Source organism: Trachypithecus francoisi, unplaced genomic scaffold (assembly GCF_009764315.1).
Source record: "Trachypithecus francoisi isolate TF-2019V2 unplaced genomic scaffold, Tfra_2.0 Lachesis_group5, whole genome shotgun sequence".
NCBI classification, from domain to species: Eukaryota; Metazoa; Chordata; class Mammalia; order Primates; family Cercopithecidae; genus Trachypithecus; species Trachypithecus francoisi.
This window is the reverse complement of record NW_022681470.1, coordinates 120480297-120503804: the sequence shown is the minus strand read 5'-3', so window position 1 is coordinate 120503804 and position 23508 is coordinate 120480297. Positions and strand designations below refer to the sequence as shown.

At 36.0% G+C, this 23508-nt stretch overlaps 1 protein-coding gene across 3 annotated transcripts in view; it reads left to right on the top strand.

The window, feature by feature from the left end:
* The window catches only part of SLC30A7 (solute carrier family 30 member 7), a 106341-nt gene that overhangs the window by 76135 nt on the left and 6698 nt on the right, over positions 1-23508 (top strand). Inside the window, exons 10-12 of one of the 3 annotated variants that reach the window (XM_033197804.1) lie at positions 573-722; positions 9528-9620; positions 9941-16393. In XM_033197804.1, coding sequence (XP_033053695.1) covers positions 573-722; positions 9528-9575 — 198 coding nt within the window. In that variant the 3' untranslated portion in view covers positions 9576-9620; positions 9941-16393. Of the gene's footprint in view, positions 1-572; positions 723-9527; positions 16394-23508 lie in introns of those variants that run through there. The other 2 variants (XM_033197805.1, XM_033197802.1) reach the window with 2 other exon arrangements.

The following is a 23508-nucleotide window of genomic DNA, read 5'->3' as shown; positions in this document are numbered from 1 at the left end:
GAAGCTTCCCTCTTTATTTGTAAACTGCTGTAATTGTTATAAAGATCTTTTCACATTGAACTTTTTCCTTTTAACTTCTGGTTGTTGATCTTAGTTCCACTCCTCCAGATCAATATAGAGATGCGGAACAATAGCAGTGATTTGGGTATCTGCCTTTTTCCTGATCTTCAGGGAATACATCTAATGTTTCATCCTTATTTTCTGTACATTTTTGGTAGTTAGCCTGTATTAAGTTAAGGAAGTGTCCTTCTAATAGTTTTTTTCCCAAGTCATAAATAGGTGTTGGACTTTATTAAGTGATTGTTACTGTAAATTTCCCTGTGGGGCACACTCTCAGGTGTGTCCTACATATTTTGATATGTGTTTGTTTATATTTCCCAAATACTTGTCATGGTACCTGGCACATAATTAGTACTCAAGAGTATTTATTTATTTATTTATTCAAACATCCTCCTTTCCTTTTTTTAAACTAGAGAATAGAATCCATGTTTACTGATATATTGCATAATAACTTAAGTAGAAGGGAATACTTAATTTGATTATGATGTTAATATCTCTCCTTTGTATTTCAGGTACAGCAGCTGCAAGGAGTTTACAGTTTACAGGAACAGCACTTCTGGACTTTATGTTCTGACGTTTATGTTGGCACCTTGAAATTAATAGTAGCACCTGATGCTGATGCTAGGTGGATTTTAAGCCAAACACATAATATTTTTACTCAGGTATGTCTTTTTTACTAACTTCTTTTTAAGGGTCTTAAAATTTTTTATAACTAGTAGTTTTAAAAATATTTACAAGGCCAAGGTGAGAGGATGGCTTGAGGCTAGGATTTCTAGATCAGTGTGGGCAACATAGTGAGACCCCATCTCTACAAAACGTAAAATTAGCTGGGCATGGTGGCACGTGCCTATAGTCTCAGCTGCTTGGGAGGCTGTGGCAGGAGGGTTGCTGGAACCCAAGAGTTTGAGACTGCAGTGAATTATGATCCAGTTGCACTCTAGCCTGGGCCACAGAGCAAGACCCTGTCTCAAAAAAAAAAAAAAAAAAGCTATTTAACATAATAAACATATATACTACTAAACTATAAGGTAAATATAAAACCACATTTTTTTTTCCAACCACAGAGTCAAGTTTGGGAAATACCTATTTTAGTTAATATTCTTCAGGAATAGGAAGATAGTTCCTATATGCTCATCATTGTACTTATTTGAGTTCCTTCAAGAAAAAGTATATTATCCTTTACTGCACATTTCTTAGAAGATACATTAGGTACTATCTGAAGCCAAGAATTCTAAAACAGTGTTTAGAATAAGTGGCTATAGCTAAAAGCAGACTGTTAACTTTTTTGTGTAACAGCGAAACTATGGTCACCTATTGAGTGATTTAATAATTTTATATGCTGTTGAGTTTTTCTTAATAGTGCATTTGAAATCATGAATTAGTGCATGGTCTACAACCAAATTCTTTCAGTTAAGGCTTGTGCCATCATGAGTTAACATAGCTATATGACTGACAATTAAAGACTGATTACTATGGTATGCATTGTGTGTATATTGGGAGAATAAGAAGGTCATGTCAGTAACATCTAAGAAAGAGGTAGAGAGAATATAAATTCTTTTCTCAGTCTAGTTTGTTAGAAACGTTTGGCAAAAAAACCTAGACATTGATACCACTGTCAGAATCATCTAACACAGCGGTCCCTAACCGTTTAGGCAACAGGGACTGGCTTTGTGGAAGACAGTTTTTCCGTGAACGGGGGTTGAAGGTGGTGGTAGGAGGGATGGTTTTAGGATGAAACTGTTCCACCCCAGATCATTAGGCATTAGATTCTCATAAAGAGCACACAGCCCTAGATCCCTTACGTGTGCAGTTCACAATAGGGTTCGCGCTCCTGTGAGAATCTAATGCCACAGTTCACCCGCCGCTCACCGCTGTGAGTGGCCTCATTCCTAACAGACCATGGACCAGTACTGGCCTGTGGCCTGGGGGTTAGGGACGCCTGATCTAACACATAGATCTAATGAAGAAACAGGTTCCATGTGTTAAAAATCTGTGGTTGAAACTGACATTATATTTCTCCTGGTGTGATACCATGGGGAATACAGAACATGACCTATGTAGTACTCCTACCAAAAACGTTTAACTTCAATCTAACCATGGGCAAACATCCAGACAAATATAGCTTGTGAGAGCCTCAACAGCATATAAATCCAAGGTTGTTAACTTGGATTATTTAAAAAGTGTCAATGTCATGAAAGGAGAAAAAGGTAGGGGATAATTCTAGATTAGAGGAAACTTCACAATTAAGTGCAACGTGTGGTATTTGATTGGGTCTTGGACTGGGGGAAAAAAGCAGCCACAAAGGAAAGGGCTGGATAATCAAGGAAATTTGATTATAGACTGTAGTAGTTCATTTAATTGTATGAGTGGTTAAATTTCTTGGGTGTGATAATGGTATTGTATTTATAGAAGACTGTTCTTAATTCTTAGGAGATACATGTTGAAGGATTTAATGGCAAAATATCCAGATGTTTAATTTTCAGATGTTTTGGTAAAATTAAAAAATTGCATATAAATATATATGTAGAGAGATGAAGCAAACTGGCAAAATATTAACAATTGGTAAATATAGCTGAAGGGTTCACAGGTATTTATTGTACTATTATTTTGACTTTAAATTTTTTCAAAATAGGCTAGGCATGGTGGCTCACACCTGTAATCGCAGCGCTTTGGGAAGCCAAGGTGGGCAGATCACCTGAGGTCAGGAGTTCAAGATCAGCCTCACCAAAATGGTGAAACCCTATGTCTACTAAAAATACAAAAATTAGCCGGGTATAGTGGTACCTGCCTGTAATCCCAGCCACTCGGGAGGTTGAGGCAGGAGAATTGCTTGAACCTAGGAGGCAGACGTTGCAGTGAGCTGAGAGCACGCCATTACATCCCAGCCTGGGTGACAGAGCGACACGCTATGTCAAAAAAAAAAGTTTTTTTCCAAAATAAAAAGAAAAATAGAAACCTTGGTGGCACCTCATTGCCATCCAGATAAAGCCCAGAATTTCTAGCGTGAACCAACTGACTTTTAAAGTCTCTCTCCTGCTTTTCATTGCCATGTACTTTATACTCCAAACCCACTAGACTGTTTACTTTTCTGTGTGGGACAAAAATCCTACTCTAACTTGAAGATCTAATGCAATTGTTACTTTCTCTCTGAAGCTTAAGTGTCCCACAAAGCAGAATTACTTTATTCTGTGTCATACATATGACATTGTACAACTTGTGTGCAGGTTCCTACCAGCTGTCATGATTTTGCATTCCCAATGCTTAGAAGAGTATATGTGTATAATGAATTTGTTGTATAAACAGATTTTAAAAACTGTATTTGATTAAAGCCATCTTTATATATGCTAAGTATGGAAAAATATTGTTGGGTTCCCATTGGTCTTTTTTAACCACAAGCTCAAAAAGATCTTAATGAGATCTAAAATATATCTTTCTGATAAAGAGAATGTGTCATTAGGTCCCTTTGGGAATAAATTAATGAAATAATCTTATGTATAATTAGGATTTACTTCAGTGCTAATCTTATGTGTAATTAAGACATGCACTACTACAAAACAATATGCTGATACCACTTATTTCAGAATTTTAACAACTAGGTGTCTTTCTTAACAGACACTGTAAGTCTATCTCAGGACCTTCATAATGAAGCATGCAAGACCTTCACAATATGTCTGAATCCTTCCTATACCTTCTACATGTTTCGGGGACAACAAGATAACCAGGCTAGCAGTAATGTTTCTTTTCACTGATGTTTCCAGATTATTTTTCCCTCCTTTACCTTGAATTTTCTCCTAGATATGCCATGTTGTTTCACCCTCATAGTGTGAGCTTCTGTTAAGTTCTAGGACACCCCGTACTCTCCTAGGACTTTGGCACTTACTCACAATTTGTCCCCTAAAAAGGAATGCAATTTCTAGTTTTAGAAATGTGCAAGCAGCTGTGTCGGGGCTTAGGAACTGCTGAAGTTACCATTCAAGTAAGTGGAAGGAGGTTCTTCTGGTAACTTTAGAAATGTTGGCTTTAAAAATGACTGAAATTGAAAGTTTATTCAGCTGCTTCTTTGGTTTTGGAAACTGCATTTGAGCTTTGAATATTTTAAGCCCTGAAAAAGTATTTTAAGCCTTTTTATCACCTAATGATTTTAAAATTGTTTTATGATCACTGCTTTAGTTTTGACGTATGCAAATTGAAATTTTCATGAATTTATTTTCCTTTTCTGCGTATACCCTAGTAATGCATGATCCTTATGCAATTAGTATATGCCAAGGCTTGCAGGAGCATTTTTATTTTATAGGATGAAATTTAAATTAAAAAAAAATTTAATCTTAAATTACATCTTATAAATTTTACTTATCAAAAATAACAAAACTCAAATTGCTTCCTTTTTGATCACACAGATGCTTCAGGTGTATTTCTTATAGACAGATTTAAAATACTGGTGGCCTTAGTTCCAAAAGACCAAAAAGAAAGATTTTTTCAATAATGTATAGCTTTTGGTTTATTATATTTTTAGGTATCTTTCTTATAGCCAGTCTTAAATTAGAATGTAAGGGATAGTTTTTGGTTAAAAATTGTTTTGTTAAAACTTTTATGAGGGTAACTTTAAACTGAGAGACCAATATCTAAAAGTTGAAGAATTGTAACTTTCTATTTTGTTAATAAAACTATAGCTTTGTGACTATATCTTAGGCATTAGCCTTTTAAATTTTGTTTTCCAGAGTTACCAATTAATCTTTTTTTTTTTTTTTTTGAGACGGAGTCTCGCTCTGTCACCCAGGCTGGAGTGCAGTGGCGCGATCTCGGCTCACTGCAAGCTCCGCCTCCCGGGTTTACGCCATTCTCCTGCCTCAGCCTCCCGAGTAGCTGGGACTACAGGCGCCCGCCATCTCGCCCGGCTAATTTTTTGTATTTTTTTAGTAGAGACGGGGTTTCACCGTGTTAGCCAGGATGGTCTCGATCTCCTGACCTCGTGATCCACCCGTCTCGGCCTCCCAAAGTGCTGGGATTACAGGCTTGAGCCACCGCGCCCGGCCACCAATTAATCTTTAACTGCTAAAGAAGTTGGCTTGCTGTACGTGAATATAAACTATGCAAGTGCATTGCTAAAAGCCACTTAGTACTTAGATTGCTTTGGGATTAAGTGACAATACAGTTTGTAAAGTACCAGGTTTTCTGCTGGCATAGAAAAAGTCCTTTCCCTTTTCTTCCCCTTGCACCAATTTTTTTAAATAAGTTATCATTTGGGAATTGATAAAATGGAAAGTTTATGTTTTGAGTTTCATGTACAAACAGGAAAAGAAAATGGGATACTAGATTAGGAAGGCAATTAACATCTTATGTTTTAAACTGGCCAATAGTATTTGTTAATTTTTTAAAATAACACACTTCATAATCATAACTGTAATCCTAAAAATTTTAACATACTTCTTTTTGTTAGAAATAATGTTTGAAGAAAACGTATTAAAGAAACATCTAGAAATATGTTTGAAGAAAAGTCTAGAATATGCTTGGGGTTTATTACCATTCTCAGTTCCACAAAACACAAAAGATGGTCTCGCCTAATACGTATTTATTCCTCGATAGAACTTCTACCTTTATTTCTTCCGTCTTTTCTACTCTTCTGCCTTTCTCCCTTGTGTCTAATAAGTCCTAAGCCCCCAACTTCCTGCCTCAGCTTTTTGTGCTCTATTCTGTGTCCTCAAAATAGAAGTTAACACTGATACTCAGGAAGGAACCAGAAAGCCTCCTCACAAGCCCAAGTAAGAGTGCCCCAAGTTTCAGAAACTTTCTGCCTCCGTTAACTCTCCTAGGATCATAATCCCTTCCTGTGGCTCATCTAACCTTGCTCTGTCTGCTTGAGGGAGGGGGTAGGAAGTAGGAGAAGGTGGATTACTATTTTTCCACTTTTCCTTTTCTTTTTTTTTCTTTTAAACTTTTGGTCAAGGGCTCTAATGTTTCCTAAGTATTGATTTTGGTTGCCTGCTCTGCAGTTTTTCCTTAGCCTTCTTCCCATTATCTTTCTTCATCATTTGTACTTGAAGTCCACCAGAATCTGACCTCCTTTGGAAGTTGGAGAGAACAGCCACAGGTTGTGAGGCCAACAGATCCCTAGGTTTATTGTTTTTAAGTAATCCACATGATTTAAGTGTTCACTGGTTGATGAACAGTGGTGGAAATAATAACAGCATCAGCAGCTAGCATTTATTGAGAGCTCATCATGTGCCAAGTACTATGATCAGTACCTAACATATTAAATGAGCCTCAAAAGACAATTTATAGAAAAAGAAACCCACACTCAAGTTACTGTTATTGACTTGTAATTTAGTCACAGTTACTCATTATTTTGCTAACTCTGAAATGATTTAGGTTTCACAAGGAAGAGTAAGGCAATTTTTCAAGACTTCATTTTAAAGGGATAAAGATGAATATATGTTCAGTCGAAACAATTTTCTACAGAAAATGTTCCTGTTTATTTTTCTAAATTTTTTACTTCTGATTTGTTATCCTTTCTACAACAATAAATATGTGTTGAAAATATTCTAAGCCTGTGGCACCAGGTTAACATTTATTTTGTTAGGAGCATAAAAGTGTTCAAAATAACTAGGTGCCTTTCCCATTTATAAAAATATTGACTGGAGTATGGTTTGTACATTATTCGCAGGATATGCAATGAGTACTATATGGTTTTCACATTTTAAGGACCTGTCAGCCAGCCTCTGGCTCCTCGTCCCATTCTAGGGGTAGAATTTACGATGGACCTAAGCAGTATTTTCATCTTTTGGAGTGTCTGTCATGTCTTTGTGATGTGAACAAACTATGGAAAACTTAGTTTGCATTCAGGGAGTAGGTGACTTACCATAGGATTCTTCCACTTTTCTCTTTACTTTGAAGGAAACTGGAAGAGGAAAATGAGAATCTGTAAAACTTGAAGCTGTCCTCATCAGGCCAGATGGATAAAGCAAAATGACTTTTTTTTTTTTTTTTTTTTTTCTGTTAGACTGAGCTTTTGTGGAAAGCTATAAGCCCTTAGGGGAAGGATATCAGCTTGAGTAATTAACTCATGATTATGCAAAGATAATTTATCTAGCCTCTTTGTTTTTCCTTTCTTTTTGATTGCCTTGGGCTACTTCAGTTTTTATTACCATCTTCTCTGTGTTAGGGCTAGGAGTAAGGAAAATGACAGACAATAAAAAGAGCCCAACTTATTTTGCCCATTTTACTTTACCTAACAGTGTTGTTGAAAAATAAAATAAATTAAGACAATTTATTTGAACAATATTTGTTCCCTCTTATGGTTTGATATATAATAATTTTTAAAGAGTTTCTAAGTACAGTCATTTCAGGTGTCATCTGGATAATGTCAGATCATATAATTGTAATCAATCATAATAATTTGTAATAGCCTTTTATAAGTGCCTGGTATATAGCAAGGATTTATTGAATATCTGTCAAATATTGGATGAATATGTAACAATTGTGTGAGATTAGTAGGGTTGGTGTTTATCAACGATTTTAAAATGAGAAAAAATGAAGTTTGATTTTAATTTGTAACTCAAGAACATACAGATACTAAATTCTGTCTTTTTTCTGCCACATCATCTTAACTGAGGAGAAGATACTATTAAATATATTTTTCTTAAATTTGAGTAACAGCTTTAACTTTCCACAGGAAGGCTTTTATTTAAAAAAGAAGAAAAAGAAAAAAAAAAGAAGCACCAGCAAAATTAAAATATGTTTCTTTTGCTGGCAAGCTTCTAGAGCCTGTCAAGCCTTTTATCCATTCGAGTAGTTCCTGAATCCTTTCAAGCACTTAGTATTGTACAGAGCCCTCCTACCTGAATTCTAGAAAAAAAGTCAAGTTAGAAAACAGTGCTTTGAGGAGTCCAGAAATTACTGTGAGAAGGTAATGCTAATAGATTTTTTCCCTGCTCTGGTTTTTTCCTATTAAATATTCCAATTTACCTTTTATTCTGTGGTACTGAGAAAAAAGGGCTTATTGTGACTGACGGGTTCCTTTAATTAAAAATAGATCTTTTTGGGTTGAAAGAAGGAAATTAGTGGAATTTCAGTTAATTCAACAAATACTTATTGATCACCTACTGTATGCTGGCTCCCACTTGAGGTTCTAGGAGTCAGCAATGTAAAAAAGAAGACCAAATCCTTTATCTCGGAGAAATTATATTATAGTGAGAGGTCAATAAACAATAAAAACCTTGAATAAATTGTATAATACATCACAAGGTGATAAGTGTATTGGGAGTGAGTGCTGAGGTATTTACTAGCTCTTGTACCAAGCTTTATTTTTTTTCTTTAGCCTTTGGGTATTTCAGTTTTCAGAAAGAAGGAAGAACTAGCAAAGGAGACTGAGAAAGACTGATAAGTGAGGTAAAAGGGCAGGCAGTGAATATTCTCTGGAAACCAAAAGGGAAAATATACATATATATATGTTTAGTAGGCGGGAGTGACCATCTGTATTCTCGCTGATAGGTGAAGAAGAGGCCTGAGAATTGGTATTAATGTGAGCAATGTGGACCTGACCTGGACAAACAGTTTTGGGGAAGTGTTGGGAAGCAAAAGATTTGTTGAAATGAGTTCAAGAGAGAAGTGAGAAAAAGGATTGTAGACAGCAAATATGGATAACTCTTTTGAGGCTTTTTCTGTAAACAAGAGTGGAGATTGGGAGCCCAGAAGGAGACGTAGGGCAAAGTAAAGGTTTTTTTTGTTTTGTTTTGCTTTCGTTTTTGTTTTAAATAGCTTTAGGGGGTGCAGGTGCAGTTTTGTTACTAGGATATATTGCATAATAGTGAAGTTTGGGCTTTGAGTGCAACTGTCACCTGAATAGTGTACATTGTACCCAAAAGATAATTTCTCATGAGGTTTTTTCAAAGCTAGAAACAGCTACAGTGTGTTTGTATGCTAATAGAAGTGATCCAGTTGAGAGGGAGTAAATTGATAATACAGAAGATATTGGGGAGAATTTAGAGAGCAGTATCCTTGAGTAGCAAGTTTGTATCCAAAACAGAAGAGGACTTGGAGTGCAAAATAATTCCGATAGATAGTTATACTTGCTGGATTGTTTACTAATCATTTATCATAGGAGGATTTAGACAGGGTTGATGTATGAATTTCAGTTAGGAGCCAACCAGTCAAGCACCATGGTGCCCTCTAACAGAGTAATTATAGAAAGGGAACTGCATTTTTCTAAGTATCACCTGGATATCTGGATAGGGTGTGTGACTGTTAACATGGCTCTTTTGTTGTTGTTATTGTTGTTGTTGTTGTTTTGTAGTGGTAAATGGAGATTCTTTTTTGTAGCTTATGAATATATTTGTTTCTGAAGTAATTCTTTTTTTTTTTTTTTTAAGCGAGATTTGTAAAAGAAAAGACTTACTTTCCTGAAATGTGTAGGGTGTTATTAGCTTGTTTGATTTTCTAACTTCTTTTTTTTTTTTTTTTTTACTTTTCAGGCTGGAGTGAGGCAGCTCTATGTACAGATTGACTTTGCAGCCATGTAGTGAATGGAGAGAAATTATGCACCTTTTATGGACCAAATTTTTCTGGTACTGTACAATCCAAAACATTGTACCCAGCTTTTTAAAAGAGAGAAATTATCACTACAACTCCCGAGCACTAAGTAGACTGGGTCGAGTCAGCCGTTTATGCTCTGTGGGGAGTTCACAGCTAAGCGATCAGATTTAAGAGGATATCTCCTGGACTTTTGGTCTTTTCTTTTGTGCTCTTTCCTCCAAATCTTTTTGACTTCTGAGGTTTTTGGTTTAGGGTGTTGATTTGTCCTTTTTTCTTTCTTTTTTTGTTTTTGGTTTTTGTTTGTTTGTTTGTTTTCATGTTGAATGCCCACACCATCCTCCTCTCATCCCAGCCAGTAAGAATTTCAGATTGTGGGCCTCCAGTCTTCTGGAATGTCTTCACTGAAGCTGCTGGAAACCACTGCTTTCATTCCCACAAAACCAGTATTACTTTAAAAAAAGAAAAAAAAAAAGAAATTGGAAATCTGTTCTATAAGTAATGTCACAATTGTTGACGTTCTTCAGTATAATCATGTTTGTAAAATTGTTTGTACCTTGCAAACTTATGAACCAAACCATATTGGGTTTTCAAAGTGCCTTTGTATCCGAAAATGTATTTGCCAGCATAGAAATGTACCATCAAAAGTCATGTATGGTTTATTTTTATTTTTTATTTTTTGAGATGGAGTCTTGCTCTGTCGCCAGGCTGGAGTGCAGTGGCGTGATCTCAGCTCACTGTAACCTCCACCTCCTGGGTTTAAGCTATTCTCCTGCCTCAGCCTCCTGAGTAGCTGGGATTACGGACATGTGCCACTACACCCAGATAAATTTTGTATTTTTAGTAGAGACGAGGTTTCACAATGTTGGCCAGGATGGTCTCAATCTCTTGACCTCGTGATCTGCCCGCCTCAGCCTCCCAAAGTGCTGCGATTACAGGCATGAGCCACCATGCCTGGCTATGTTTTTTTTTTTTTTTTTTTTTTTTTATGGATATTCTGTAATCTATACAAAGCAAGACTATTGCCAGTAATGTATACAAATTGTCTTTTTGTGTACTTCCAGCATAGGTTTGGATATATGAACATTTTTCTTTGATTGTTTTATCTTATCAGAAAATAAAAGCTGTTAATTTGCTTTTTAAAACAAATTGAATTATCACATTTTAAATTACTTCATGGACTATGTTTTCAAAACTTTGCAAATTCATCTGTTACACAGAAAATTTTGACTTAAAACATCTGCTGAATTTCAAATTTCTGTAAAAGCTACTGTACCTGTGATAAACTTCCCTATATCTTTCCTTGCTATTTCTATGGATTTTATATTTAAAGAAAAAGGCATTGGAGACTGAAGGCAGAAGTGATTGTGACAGGGCTGTTTGGGTTTTTCATTCTTCAAATGCCAAGTCATCCACTTTGTTGTCCTGTTTAGGCTTTGCACAAATACAATTGCTTTCAGGAATCCTAAAGCAGCATTCTATTGAGTTTGAATTATTAAAGGTACAGAGGAAATGTGGTGATGTAGAACTTTTCCTAACACAGGTATCTAGGAAGTAAGTACTAAGTTGATTTTCTAGGTTCTTATATATCTGAAAAATAAAATTGCAACTTGAGATAAGTGCTTGAACACTATACTTAAGTATTCTCTGTGTTTTATGAATAGATAATGGTCTGATTTTCCCATCATACTTCATTTTACAATACGTATTCCCTTTTAACTTTAAAAAAATTGTAAATGTGGGAGAAAAAACCCTGCAGAATGGAAATGATGATTAAGAATGTAGATCAATAAGCAGAAATCCCTGTTGATTCTAAGTTTCAGAGTGTCTTTTCCCGTATTTCTGACCTGTATCTATAAACTACTCTCTATTAGGAGAACTAGACTACTTTCTTCATTCTTTTCTAAACTGCTGCAGATTGCCATGAAGTCTATCAGTAGTCTCTTTTCTGCAGGCAAAGTAGTATTTTCTAAACATGTTTGCTTACTGCCAGGTGGTTTGAAAGCTATGATTTACTGCAGTAGTATGTGCTTAAAACAACTGTTGAGGTCTTTTAAGAGGGAAAGTTCAAAAGGAAGTGTCCTGATAATGGTACTGGTTTTTCTACAAATATAAGTAGTCATTTAGAAGTTTGCAACTACCACCAAGTCTGAGAGAACTCTGGGATATTTTGTGGGTTTTGGCATATTAGATAGAGAAAATGACAGATCTAGATGAAGGGAGATTTTGGATGTGTGCCTTTAAAAACTGAGTATGTATAACTACTGATATTTCACATATGGAGATAATTGAAGACCCAAGTCTGCCTTTCACAGAGCTCTCCATTCCAAGTTTAGTTTTTGTCAAAATATGAATCATTTTATTTGTACTATCAGTACACAAATGCATGAGTATGTTTATATAGTGTTAGACTGATGTGAATTTGCATTTGTTACATGATATTGCCAGCTCATATCAGTTAGCAAGTCAGCATTAACATTTATGCTTTAATTAAATGCCAGTATACCTATGTGTGCAGCAGTAAAAAATTAGTGAGAAAAAGCAACTTTTTTGTCACTCTTAGGAAATATTTTGTCTTATTAGTGTTCTTGGCACATGTGTATTACTAAAGTTGATAATTCCAATGAGAAATACTACCTGATTATCGTTATAAAATTAATTTACAGTATCCCTGATATTGGGCTAACTCTTACAAAAAAAACAAAAACAAAAACAAAAACAAAAAACCCATATCTGAATATAACTTTGCCAGTATTTTTAAAATTCAAAATATTCTCTGGACAACAAATTTGTATTGCTCAGGGACAGTTTACCTTGCCTGGTAAACCTTCCCAAACAGAAATATAGCTATACTAGCTTTGGTTTTTTGGGGGTTTTTTTTGTTTGTTTTAGATGGAATTTCACTCTTGTTGCCCAGGCTGGAGTGCATTAGCGCAATCTCAGCTCACTGCAACCTCCGCCTCCCGGGTTCAAGTGATTCTCCTGTCTTAGCCCCCTGAGTAACTGGGATTACATGCACCCACCACCATGCCTGGCTAATTTTTGTATTTTTAGCAGAGACAGGGTTTTACCAGGTTGGCCAGGCTGGTCTTGAACTCGTGACCTCAGGTCATCCTCCTGCCTCGGCCTCCCAAAGTGCTGGGATTACAGGCATGAGCCACTGTGCTCAGCCACTAGCTTTGGTTTTTTAAACACAGATTATATTCCTCAAGATGAAGGGCTTAACATATCTACAGCTTTCTCAGTTTGCTAACTCCCCATGCGTCTTTGTGAAGGACAGTATCTAGTTGATCTGTAGGTCAGTGTTCTTGTGCTGTCATTTCCCTTATATCTGGAATTTGTCAGCATTCCTGAAAACCTACACATGTATATCAGTAACCAAAATGCTATGACTTTTTTGCACCTTTGTACAGCAGCCAAATCATGAACTCAAAATGTATTTGATCACAGTTCTATAATATTTTTACCTACCTACTATGGAATAATCAGTTTTTACAGAGATTAGTAATATGGTAGAACCCTGTTATGTAATGCCAAAATTTAAGAACCATATTTACATTGCTTAACATAGAATTTTACATCTAAGCAAGGACTGGCCTTAGAAGCAGTCTAGTTCTACCTCTCATTTTACAGATGAGAAAACTGAAGCCCAGAAAAGTTCTCATTTGCTCAAAGTCACAGAGATAATTAGTGGCAAAGCCAAAAAGATTCAGATCTTCTGACTGAAAGTTGAGAGTTCTTTATACTCTATTATGCTGCCTCTCCAGTGTAATATTTGCCTTTCTGTAAATGGGATTAAATATGATTTGTAAATAAAGGACATCTAACCTCCTTTTTTTGGTACATTAAGGCACTTTATAAATGAACTTTTATTGTCTCATTTTTCATATATAATTATTTCCATAATATTCTTTATGGAAGATATTGTAATTAATTTTAACTTTTTTACTCTTATAAAGCCAGTTGCTGACATTTTAAAAATTGATATCTGTAAAATGGATCCTTTTATGAGTGAATTTTTCTGTTAATTGCCCAAGGCTAAATCCATTGTAAGGATTGCTTAGTTTCTTTATTTTGTTTATGTTCTCTGAACTGGTATTTTTTTATAAGCCAGGCTAATTCACAGGTCATTCCATTTCAGTCTTGTCATGTTGGCTTCCAGTCACTGGAAAAGCTTTTGCATTTTAAAGATTTTTAGAGCCATGCAAAACTGGGCATTAAATGTTGCATAAAACAAATCTTTTAATTAAGGTAAAATGTTGAAGTCTTAACCAGAATTCTAAATACTAAATTCTAACTCTTCATAAAAGCATGACCTTTGGAAAGTTAAATTTTTTTTTTCCTTTCATCACCATCTTTGAAACAAATTATTTTCCAATTCATAAGAACTTTGGTTAAAAAATAAATAAATAAAAGGAAATTATATTTTGTTTGGACATTCATTGGAAGGCTTGTTGAAGACATGATCCCCTAGAAGCCTTAGTGACCCAGATCTCAACCAGAGACTCAAGATAGCCTCAGATACAATGAAAGATTATGAATCCAAAAAAAAAAAAGAGAAAAGGAGCAGAGGAGGACAGTTCTATTTAAAAGCCAAATGGATGTGAGTCTGACCAGGGTGTCTTTGGTTTATATTTCCTAACTGCAGATTACACAGAAGGCAAGGTTAGTAAGTATTTATGTGCCAGGCGCTTAGTGTGGCCTTCATATTATTACATTTAAGCCTCAAATTTCTACAAAGGAATAATTTTGCATGATTTTATGATTGACAGAGCATTTTCAGATCTCCTCTAATTCTCATAACTTCTCTGTGAGGAAGGGATTTGTATCCTTTTTACAGATGAGGAAGCTGTTTGGAGATAATTTAAGTGACCTGCCTGGGGAATATAGCCAGTAGTAGAGCACTGATTAATCAGGTGCTGACATCTGCTCTGCTTTGTGTATGTCATTCAGCAGTGCTTCAAAGATCCAAGAAGTTGTAGCAGATCTCAATAGACTCTCCTGTAAAATTAGTGAACAATCACCATGACAAAATTGGTATGGGGGAACAGTCATTGTACATTATTCAGACTCATTCCTTCTTCCAGTGCCCTTATGCTTATTTCCTACCTTTACCATTGATCTTAAACTGTGCAGGCTAAAAAGAGGAACCAGAACTCCCTTAAGCACTTTTAAGACTATTTAAAAAATGGAGTTTTGTTGGCATTGCAGAGTAAGCTGCTTAAGGGACTAAATCAAAAGATAGTACCCTCTGTGGTCATATGAAGAGAGAAACTGAACTTCTACCCGAGAGACCTTAATTTAGTCTATTAGGGAATTACGTTCCCCAAAAGTACAAGTAATTTTGTACTGCAGGAGAGGGATAAGTAGATTTGATTTACATTACATTTTATGCATACCTTTCAAAACCAAGAAATATGTTTCATAAATAGTAGTAATCTATGCTTAAACTTAACATTTAATGTTGACTTCTTACAACAGCCTTGAAAATTATTTGTAATTTTGATCATGATGTTGGAAAGCTTGTAATAAAGAATATCTTTCTCTTATGCATTCTTTTATCCTCATGGATTTACATGCTCAGTAAATGGTTAACTAGTGAACATTTTAGATAGTTGTGTCAAAAGTAAGAGTTAGGGATAGGTAAAACCAGTACTTTACTGTTTTTTACAGAAGACATCTCAGCATTTCTTTGGCATTTTTGCACAAATAAATGACTATATATTCACCTTGGCCATTTTTTTTAAGTAGCCCTGTGAGCTGCTCATTCTTTTTCATATACAGTGGAAGTATAAAGATGTTACCCATTTTACAAATTGTTGGATCGGAATTGGACAGAATTGGGACTGTGGAACCTGGGTCACTTGAATTTTCTGTATTTTGTATGGCCAAGTCAGGAACCAGACGGTCTCCATAGTCTCCTTTGTTTTTATGGAAAATTGCCATATTCACATATTTCATTTATCCTGATGTATTGTCATCCAAAACGAAAGAGGTCTTTCTTGAAGGTACTTTAAAGACAACACTACATGTATTCAATTGCTGATTTAAATATTCCCAGAATTATTTTTTACCTGTCTCTTTTTCCCCTCAAACACATTTTAGTAGCACCTCCCTCTATTTTCTTCACTGATTTTTCATCTGTTTTCATTGTTATTTCCATGATAGAACTTCTACTTAACAGGGAAAATTTTTTTATTTTGAATTTTAATATCTGAATTTTGTTTATGTATCACATATTGTGCTACAGTTAGCCTCAATGAAAATTCTATTTTGAACTAGACATCCTGTCAGTAGTTTGTCAAGTAACTTCATTGCTTCCTTTAATAGCAGTTCAGTGAAATTTTTTCCCAAGTGATATTCCCCCCAACTTTGTGAGTTTGATAAACAGAATGAGTCTTTTATATTGGAAATACTGAGTGGAAAATTGCCAAATCCCTTCTTAGTATATTTTAAACACCCCTACAACACTTTACCTCCCTGCCTTCAGTGGTGTTTAAACATATGGCCAAGTTAGAATTTGGGTTTGATTCCTTTGGTGAAGACTATGGCATCAAAACATTTCTTAAAATGTTTGAGTACAAGGCTAAGTTATAATGTCAACTTTAAAAGACTATGTTGTGATTTGGTTTGAATATGCTGAAGTGAGCAATTATGATTTGCCCAAGTGCAATACAACAAATCTATAATGTATATTTCACATTTTCTACTTGAACTCATTCATGTATATATTTTGTTAAACTTCATATGTATTTAAAAAGAATCATAAACTGTATCAAAATTCTTTCAATAAAATTTCTGTTTAAAAATCTCTACCTGAGTTGTGTCTATCAATCAGTTTGATGAACTGAAATGAACACTGCGAATCTTACAGGTATTGGAATAGATTCTAGAGGACTTAAGGAATGAAAGGCAAAGGATTTTCAGAGCCAAGAAACGGCAGAACTCATTAGGAGAGAAGAGATGGTAGGAGGTTGAAAGTTTCTCTACATTGTGAACAGCCTCATTGTGGCTCTTAGTCAGCATTTGACCTCATAAACATGTTTCAAAGTATTTACTTCCAGATATTTCCATCACTCCCAAATTGTTCTCTCATCTCAGTTTCTATGGATGACTTAGTCTTATATGACGTGAAAACCAAAGCATCTGATGTGAGCCTCCATTATCCTTCCAAATTTTCCCCTCTAATTAGAAGCCATTCCTTTTTAAAATAACTTCTTCCACAATATCTCAGGCACCACTCATGTCACCTTCCTTCTCAAACGTGTTCTTACCAAAGCAGCTTCTTTACTATCAATCTCTGCCATACTTCAAGGCTTTATCCTCAGCATGTCTGCTGTCAGATTCCTTGTATGTGGTCTACATTTGCTGCTTCTACCTCCTTTCTAACCATTTCCATAGCTCCTAGTAGTGTAGCTTCACTCCTCCCTATCTTGTAGAAGTTGCTTCAAGGCCATCCGTGACTTCTTGTCACATTCATGGCAGAACTACCAGCATATCCCATTCAAAATTGAAGAAAACAAATCTTTCCCATTCAATTCTCAACTACCAATTTGTCGGAATTCTTCACAGAATTCTTAGAAAACTGAGCAATGCCTTTATCACCTCCATTTCCTGAATCTCTTATCATAAAATGTCTTTCTTCCTTTGAAATCATTTACATTCTTTTCCATTCCCACTGCCCTATTCCAGGATTTCACTGATGATTGCACGCAGAATCACTTTCCTTGTCCAGCTCTAGTCACCTCCATTCCAGCCCCCACCCAAACAATTCTGGCTTTGGCAGGGAGTACAAGGAATTTTTGTTGAATCCAGCTTTTGTCCAGGTGCTTTTGAAACATTTGTCCTGTCCTGGCTTCCTGAATGCCTGGGGCTGGTCCCTCTGCATACCTGCTAGATTGAGACTCCCTACCTATCCTGTGTTCTCTGGAATTAGCCTCTGGCCGAATTCTACAGTGGCCTGGCAACACTCCTACAGAGCAGTCTCTTCTGTTTATACACTGGGTTAGGAAGTTGTTTGGTACAGTACTGCACCGGCCAATCTTATGTAGAGTTTTGGTTTTACTAACCGCAGAAGCCACCCTCTGTTACACTGGTCTTGCTTTCCCAGTTTCCACTTGCAGTCCTCTAGCTCAGGAATCTTGAGTGGCTCTCTAATGCTTATCAAGTGTAAACTCTTCTGAACAACTTTCGAAACTTAAATGCATTTCTTTCCCTCCTTATTAAATCAAACCCTTGATTATGGCACCAAACTTTTCATTAGTCTAGAGCAAAAAAAACAGCAGAGACAAGGAGGAGCAAACAGGTTCAATAGGTGTAGACAGAATGATAGCAATTTACTATTTTTTTCATTCTTTCCAAAAAAAAAAAAAAAGGAAACAGCATTTTAATTGGATTCTCGTCCATTAAAACATTATCAGGTCATCCAGTTCTACTTTGAGGCAAAAAAAAAAAAAAAAAAAAAAAAAAAATCTACCATGAAATTCAGGCTTAACACATGCTACCAACATTTAAATTCACAATTCAAATTTATCTGCTAATGTTAATGGTAAGAAATGCATAGTCTGGCACAGTGTAGGCAAGGCAATTTATTGAAAAAATGGATGATTTTTGCTTTTTAATGTAAAGTTTAACTCCTCTTTGAAAAGTAATTCTGTATGAATTGTTAAAGTGAATAATACTCTTTTTGTGAGAGAGCAACTGCTGAAACTAAAGAATAAAACAAAATAATACAAAGACATTATAAAAAGTATTTCCTGAACGTAGCCACCAAATGGCATTTTTAAAATGTGGTATTTTTTAAGTAAACAAGATATTCAGATTCACATATAAGCAGAAGCACTTTCATAGCAATTAAGGCTTGGCTGGCCATTGGGCTTGGACTTTTGAGTATGTCATTTTGACTCGTAAAATTACAAATAAAGTAAGGTCCATCTGATTAGCCGTTGCTGTCTTCCACCCTAGACAATAAGTTAAATCATAATGTTCAGCTTTACAGGGTTTATTGTCCTGTATGTGCATCATACTACTTTCCCCATGAGCAATAATTTGTACATAGGTCATGTCGGTTTCTACAGACTTCAAAAGAAGGCAAAGTTCCTACATTTGTTGTTAACATTAGTTGGAGGGAAGACTTCCCACTGCCTTCCAAAAGCTTCCCCCGGGCAATCCTGTGGTGGTGGCCAACAGTTATGGAAGCCCACAGGAACTAAAACTTTGAGGGAGGGGAATATTTCTGTTTGGTTGAGTTATGGTTTTAAAAGGGTACAGCAACCCTGTTGCTTTTATTCTCTCTGTACCCCCTCCACATGGGTCAGAATGCAGGCCCAGTCATGAAGGTATGAAATAGCAACAAAGTAGGGTAACTAGATCCCCAAGTTTCTGGCCAGGGGACCAACCAAGAAAGGGAGCCCAGGGAACCAGGAAGTAGTGGAGAGATTATGAGTGGGAGGAAACTAGGAAAGCAATCTCATAAAGTTGTTTACGAACACCAAGGATCATCCTCAAATCACTAATGCTTGGATCTGGTTCTACTTAGCCTTGAGAATCTTGAGAACTAAACTATCCAACAGACTACTTCGTAAGTCCCAAACTGCATGCCACAAACTTGAAATAGATCCAAAGAGAACTGCAGTCTTTGAAAACCGAACTTAACACTGGAACTGTAGCCCATAAAGAGCAATCTGATAATTGTATCCTGAACCTAACAGGTTGGTTGCCTGCTAAAACAAAAAGATTGATATTCTCCATTAAATCTGAACAAGACCCAGCAGCTCACAACGTAATATTCAAAATGCCAAGCTATAATCCAAAATTACTTGACAAAGTGCTGGAAAAATTTCAACTTACAGAAAATCAATAGATGCTAAAACTGAGATATCAATCTTAGAATTACCTAACAAAGACCTTAAAGCAGATACTTAAAATGCTCAAAAAAGCAATACAAAAATGCTATATGAAATGCTCAGACACCTACAGAAAAATACGTGACAAAGAAATCACAAATAATCTTGCAACAAATGTTAAAATAAAAAACAGAAGATACAAAAATAACCAAATGGAAATTTTAGAAAAGTAGCCAAAATTTTTAAGACGTACAGAATGGACTCAACAGCAGAATGGAGAAGACAGAGAAAAGAGTCAGTGAATTCATAGATGGATAAAAATTATCAGCTCTGGGCAACAGAGAAAACAGACTGCAATAACAACAATGAACAGAGCTCAGGAACCCGTGGGACAGTAAGAAATGTCTAACATTTATATTTATCGGAATTTCTCAAAGACAGGATAAAGTATATAGTGCTGAAATAAGATATGAAGAAATAATGGCTGTAAACTTCCCAAGTTTGGTGACGTACACCTAGAGTCAAGAAGTTGGGCAAACCCAAAACAGAATAAACCCCAAAATGTCCACACCATCTCAAACAATTCCAATAAAAATCTCACAAGCTCTTTTGTATATGTCAACAAGCTCATTCTAACATTTATATGGAAAGGCAAAGGAACTAGAATAGCCAAAACTACTTTGAAAAAAGAATGTTAAAGGAATCACACTACCTGTTTTTAAGAATACCATAAAGCTAAAGTAATTAAGACAGCATAGTATCACAGAAGGGAGAGACACACAGATCAATAGAACAGCAAGAGTTCAGAAAGAGACCTACATAAATATGGCTTAGTGATTTTTACAATGGTGCAGAAACAATTCAATGGAAGAATAGTCTTCTTATCAAGATGTTGTAACTAAACATCTACACGCAAAAAAAAAAAAGAGTGTGGATCTAAAACTCACACTTCATACAAATATTGAGTGTTGAATTTGGTGATGGGATCTTAGACATGGCAACAGAAGCATAATCCATATAAGAAAACATAAACTGGATTTAATCAAAATTTAAAACATTTGCTTTATCAAAAATGGTTAAGGGAATGAAAGGACAAGCTACAGATGGGGAGAAAATATTTGCAAGTCATATATCTTACAAAAGCTTTTATCCAGAATATGTAACAAACACTCAAAATTTAACCATATGAAAACCATCCAATTTAAAAGTAGGCAAAATACATGAAGAGATGCTTCATCAAATAGGATATAAGAATGGTGAATAAGCACATGAAAAGATGATCCACACCATTAGGCATTGGGAAATACAAATTAAAACCACAACAAAGACACCACTGTGGCCAGGCACGGTGGCTCACGCCTGTAATCCCAGCAATTTGGGAGGCCGAGGCAGGCAGATCACCTGAGGTCGGGAGTTCGGGACCGGACTGACCAACACAGAGAAACCTCATCTACTAAAAATATAAAATTAGCTGGGCATGGTGGCACATGCCTGTAATCCCAGCTACTTGGGAGGCTGAGGCATGAGAACAGCTTGAACCCAGGAGGCAGAGGTTGTGGTGAGCCAAAATCATGCTATTGCACTCCTGCCTGGGCAACAAAAGCAAAACTCTGTCTCAAAAAAAAGAAAAAGACACCACTACACACCTATCAGGATAGTTCAAAATACTGCCAACATGAAGTGCTGGCAAAGATAATACAATGCTGGCGAGAATGCAAAATGTACAAGCACTTTGGAAATCATTTTGGCAGTTTCTTATAAAATTAGGTGCACACTTAATCATGTGATCCAGCAATCCCTCCGGATATCAGGCAAAAACCTGTTATGTTAATGTTTTAACAACTTTATACATAATCGCTAGAAAGTGGAAACAAACCAATTATCTCTCAAATAGTGAATGGATAAAAATGGATAAACTGTAGTCTATCCATATGAGAGAACACTACTTAACAATAAGGAGGAATGAACTAGAGGGATGAATATAAAGGGAGAGAGGGAGATCTTGTGGGTGATGAAACTGTTCTGTATCTAGATTATTGGATGGGGTTTCACTACATGATAATTTTAAAGAACTTTATAGTATTAAAGAGCTAAACACTATTAAATAAATAAATGTATGCAGCCTCCAGGTATTTCTATTTTAACTAACACTGGGATTTCACTACTGTTCATCCTTTCCCTGCTGAGTAATGCAGTGTTCATTTTACAATTTCATTAAATTGAGATTAAGTTACATACAGAACAGGATTGCCAGATTTAGCAAACAGAGGAGCCTAGTTAAGTTTAATTTCAGATAAAAATTTGGTAGGTTCCCTACTAACACCCTTGGTAGCTTTTTTCTTTTATCCTTGGTTTTTATCAGTTTTACCTGTTATATTAGGTATGACTTTATTTATTTATTTCACTTGGGGTTCACTCAGTTTATTGGATCTGTTGAGTTGACAGCTTTTTGGGTTTGACAGAATTTGGGGTAATTCTGGCCTGTAAGTTACTTATATTTTCTTCTGCCATATTTTCCTTCTATTCTCCTAGAAATCCAGTTACATAAGTTAAATTGATTGATATTTCCCCAAATGGCATTGAGGCTCTCTGCTGTTTTCCTTCTAATCTTTTCTTCTCTCTTCCTCAGATTGGACAATTACTTTCATGTATCATCTGTATTCTTCAGTTAAACCCATTTTTTTTTTAATGTTTCCACTTTTGGGGTGAGAGTATACACCTATATTCATTCATTACAACCACACTACCTTCTCTTCCATGAACATAGTTCTAAAAACTGCTTTAAAAATAACCTTGTCTGCTAATTCCACTATCATCTAGTTTATGTTAGGATTTTTTTCTATTGTCTGCTTTTTTTAAAACCATAAGCTATAAGCCGTATTTCCTTATTTCTTTGGATACCCTATAGCATTTTATTGTATTCAGGTCATTGTTTATATGTTATACAGATTCATTTTATTATACTCTGAAGAGTGCTAAGCTTTGATCTCATTTAAATTATTGGCTAATCACCTTGATTTTATATTATGTTAAAGGTTTTATCCTTAGTTTTAGCATAAATCTTTAGTCTTGTGCACAGCCTTTACTAATACATGGCCACTCTGGGGTTTGGGAAGCTTAAAGTTCTATCAAGCCCTTCTAACTTGTCAGAATTCAAACTTGAAACTCTGTCTTCTGTTGCAAAAGAAAACAGCCATCTGTGTTCAGCTTCTTCAGACTTCCAACTGTGGCTTCCCACCAAGGTCCGTGGAGTCTTCCTGGGGCCTGCAAGGTTCGAGAGTTACCTAAGGATTTTCAAGGAGACATCATATGCAGACAGGAAGCCTCCTCCATTTCTGACACCTTCATTTCTAGGATCTGCTGCTTTAATTTTCAGTTCTTCTAGCAGCCCTTAATTCCATCCTAACACCTCAAGCCAGTAAGACCGCAACTTTCTCTTGAGTTCTAGCCATGCCTTACCACACAGTCTGGGAATGACCTAAGGGGAAAAATCATATATAGTTCACAGCTGGTCTCAGTGACTCCCTAGAGTTTTTAGACCATTGTTTATTATATTTTGTCCACAGTTTATAATTGGGAGGGTTTGAACATTACAAGCTATTACACCATTACCAAAACCAGAAGTTCTTCATTTTATAGTTCTTAAATGTTTAGTTTAACATATGAGAACAAAATAATATACAACTGGCATTTAAATGTACTTGGCTCTCTCCCCTTCTGTGTCTAACGGATTGAAAATGACGCCAGGCGTGGTGGCTCATGCCTGTAATCCCAGCACTTTAGGAGGCCAAGGCGGGTGGATCACTTGAGGTCAGGAGTTCAAGACCAGCCTGGTCAACATGGTGAAACCCTATCTCTACTAAAAATACAAAAAAAAAAAAAAAAAAAAAAAAAAAAGCCAGGCGTGGTGCCGCATGACTGTAATCCCAGCTACTCGGGAGGCTGAGGCAGGATTATCGCTTGAACCTGGGAGACAGAGGTTGCAGTGAGCCAAGATTGCACCACTGCACTCCAGCCTGGGCTACAGAGTGAGACTCTGTCTCAGAAAGAAATAAAGAAAAAAAGAGATGTTTCATAT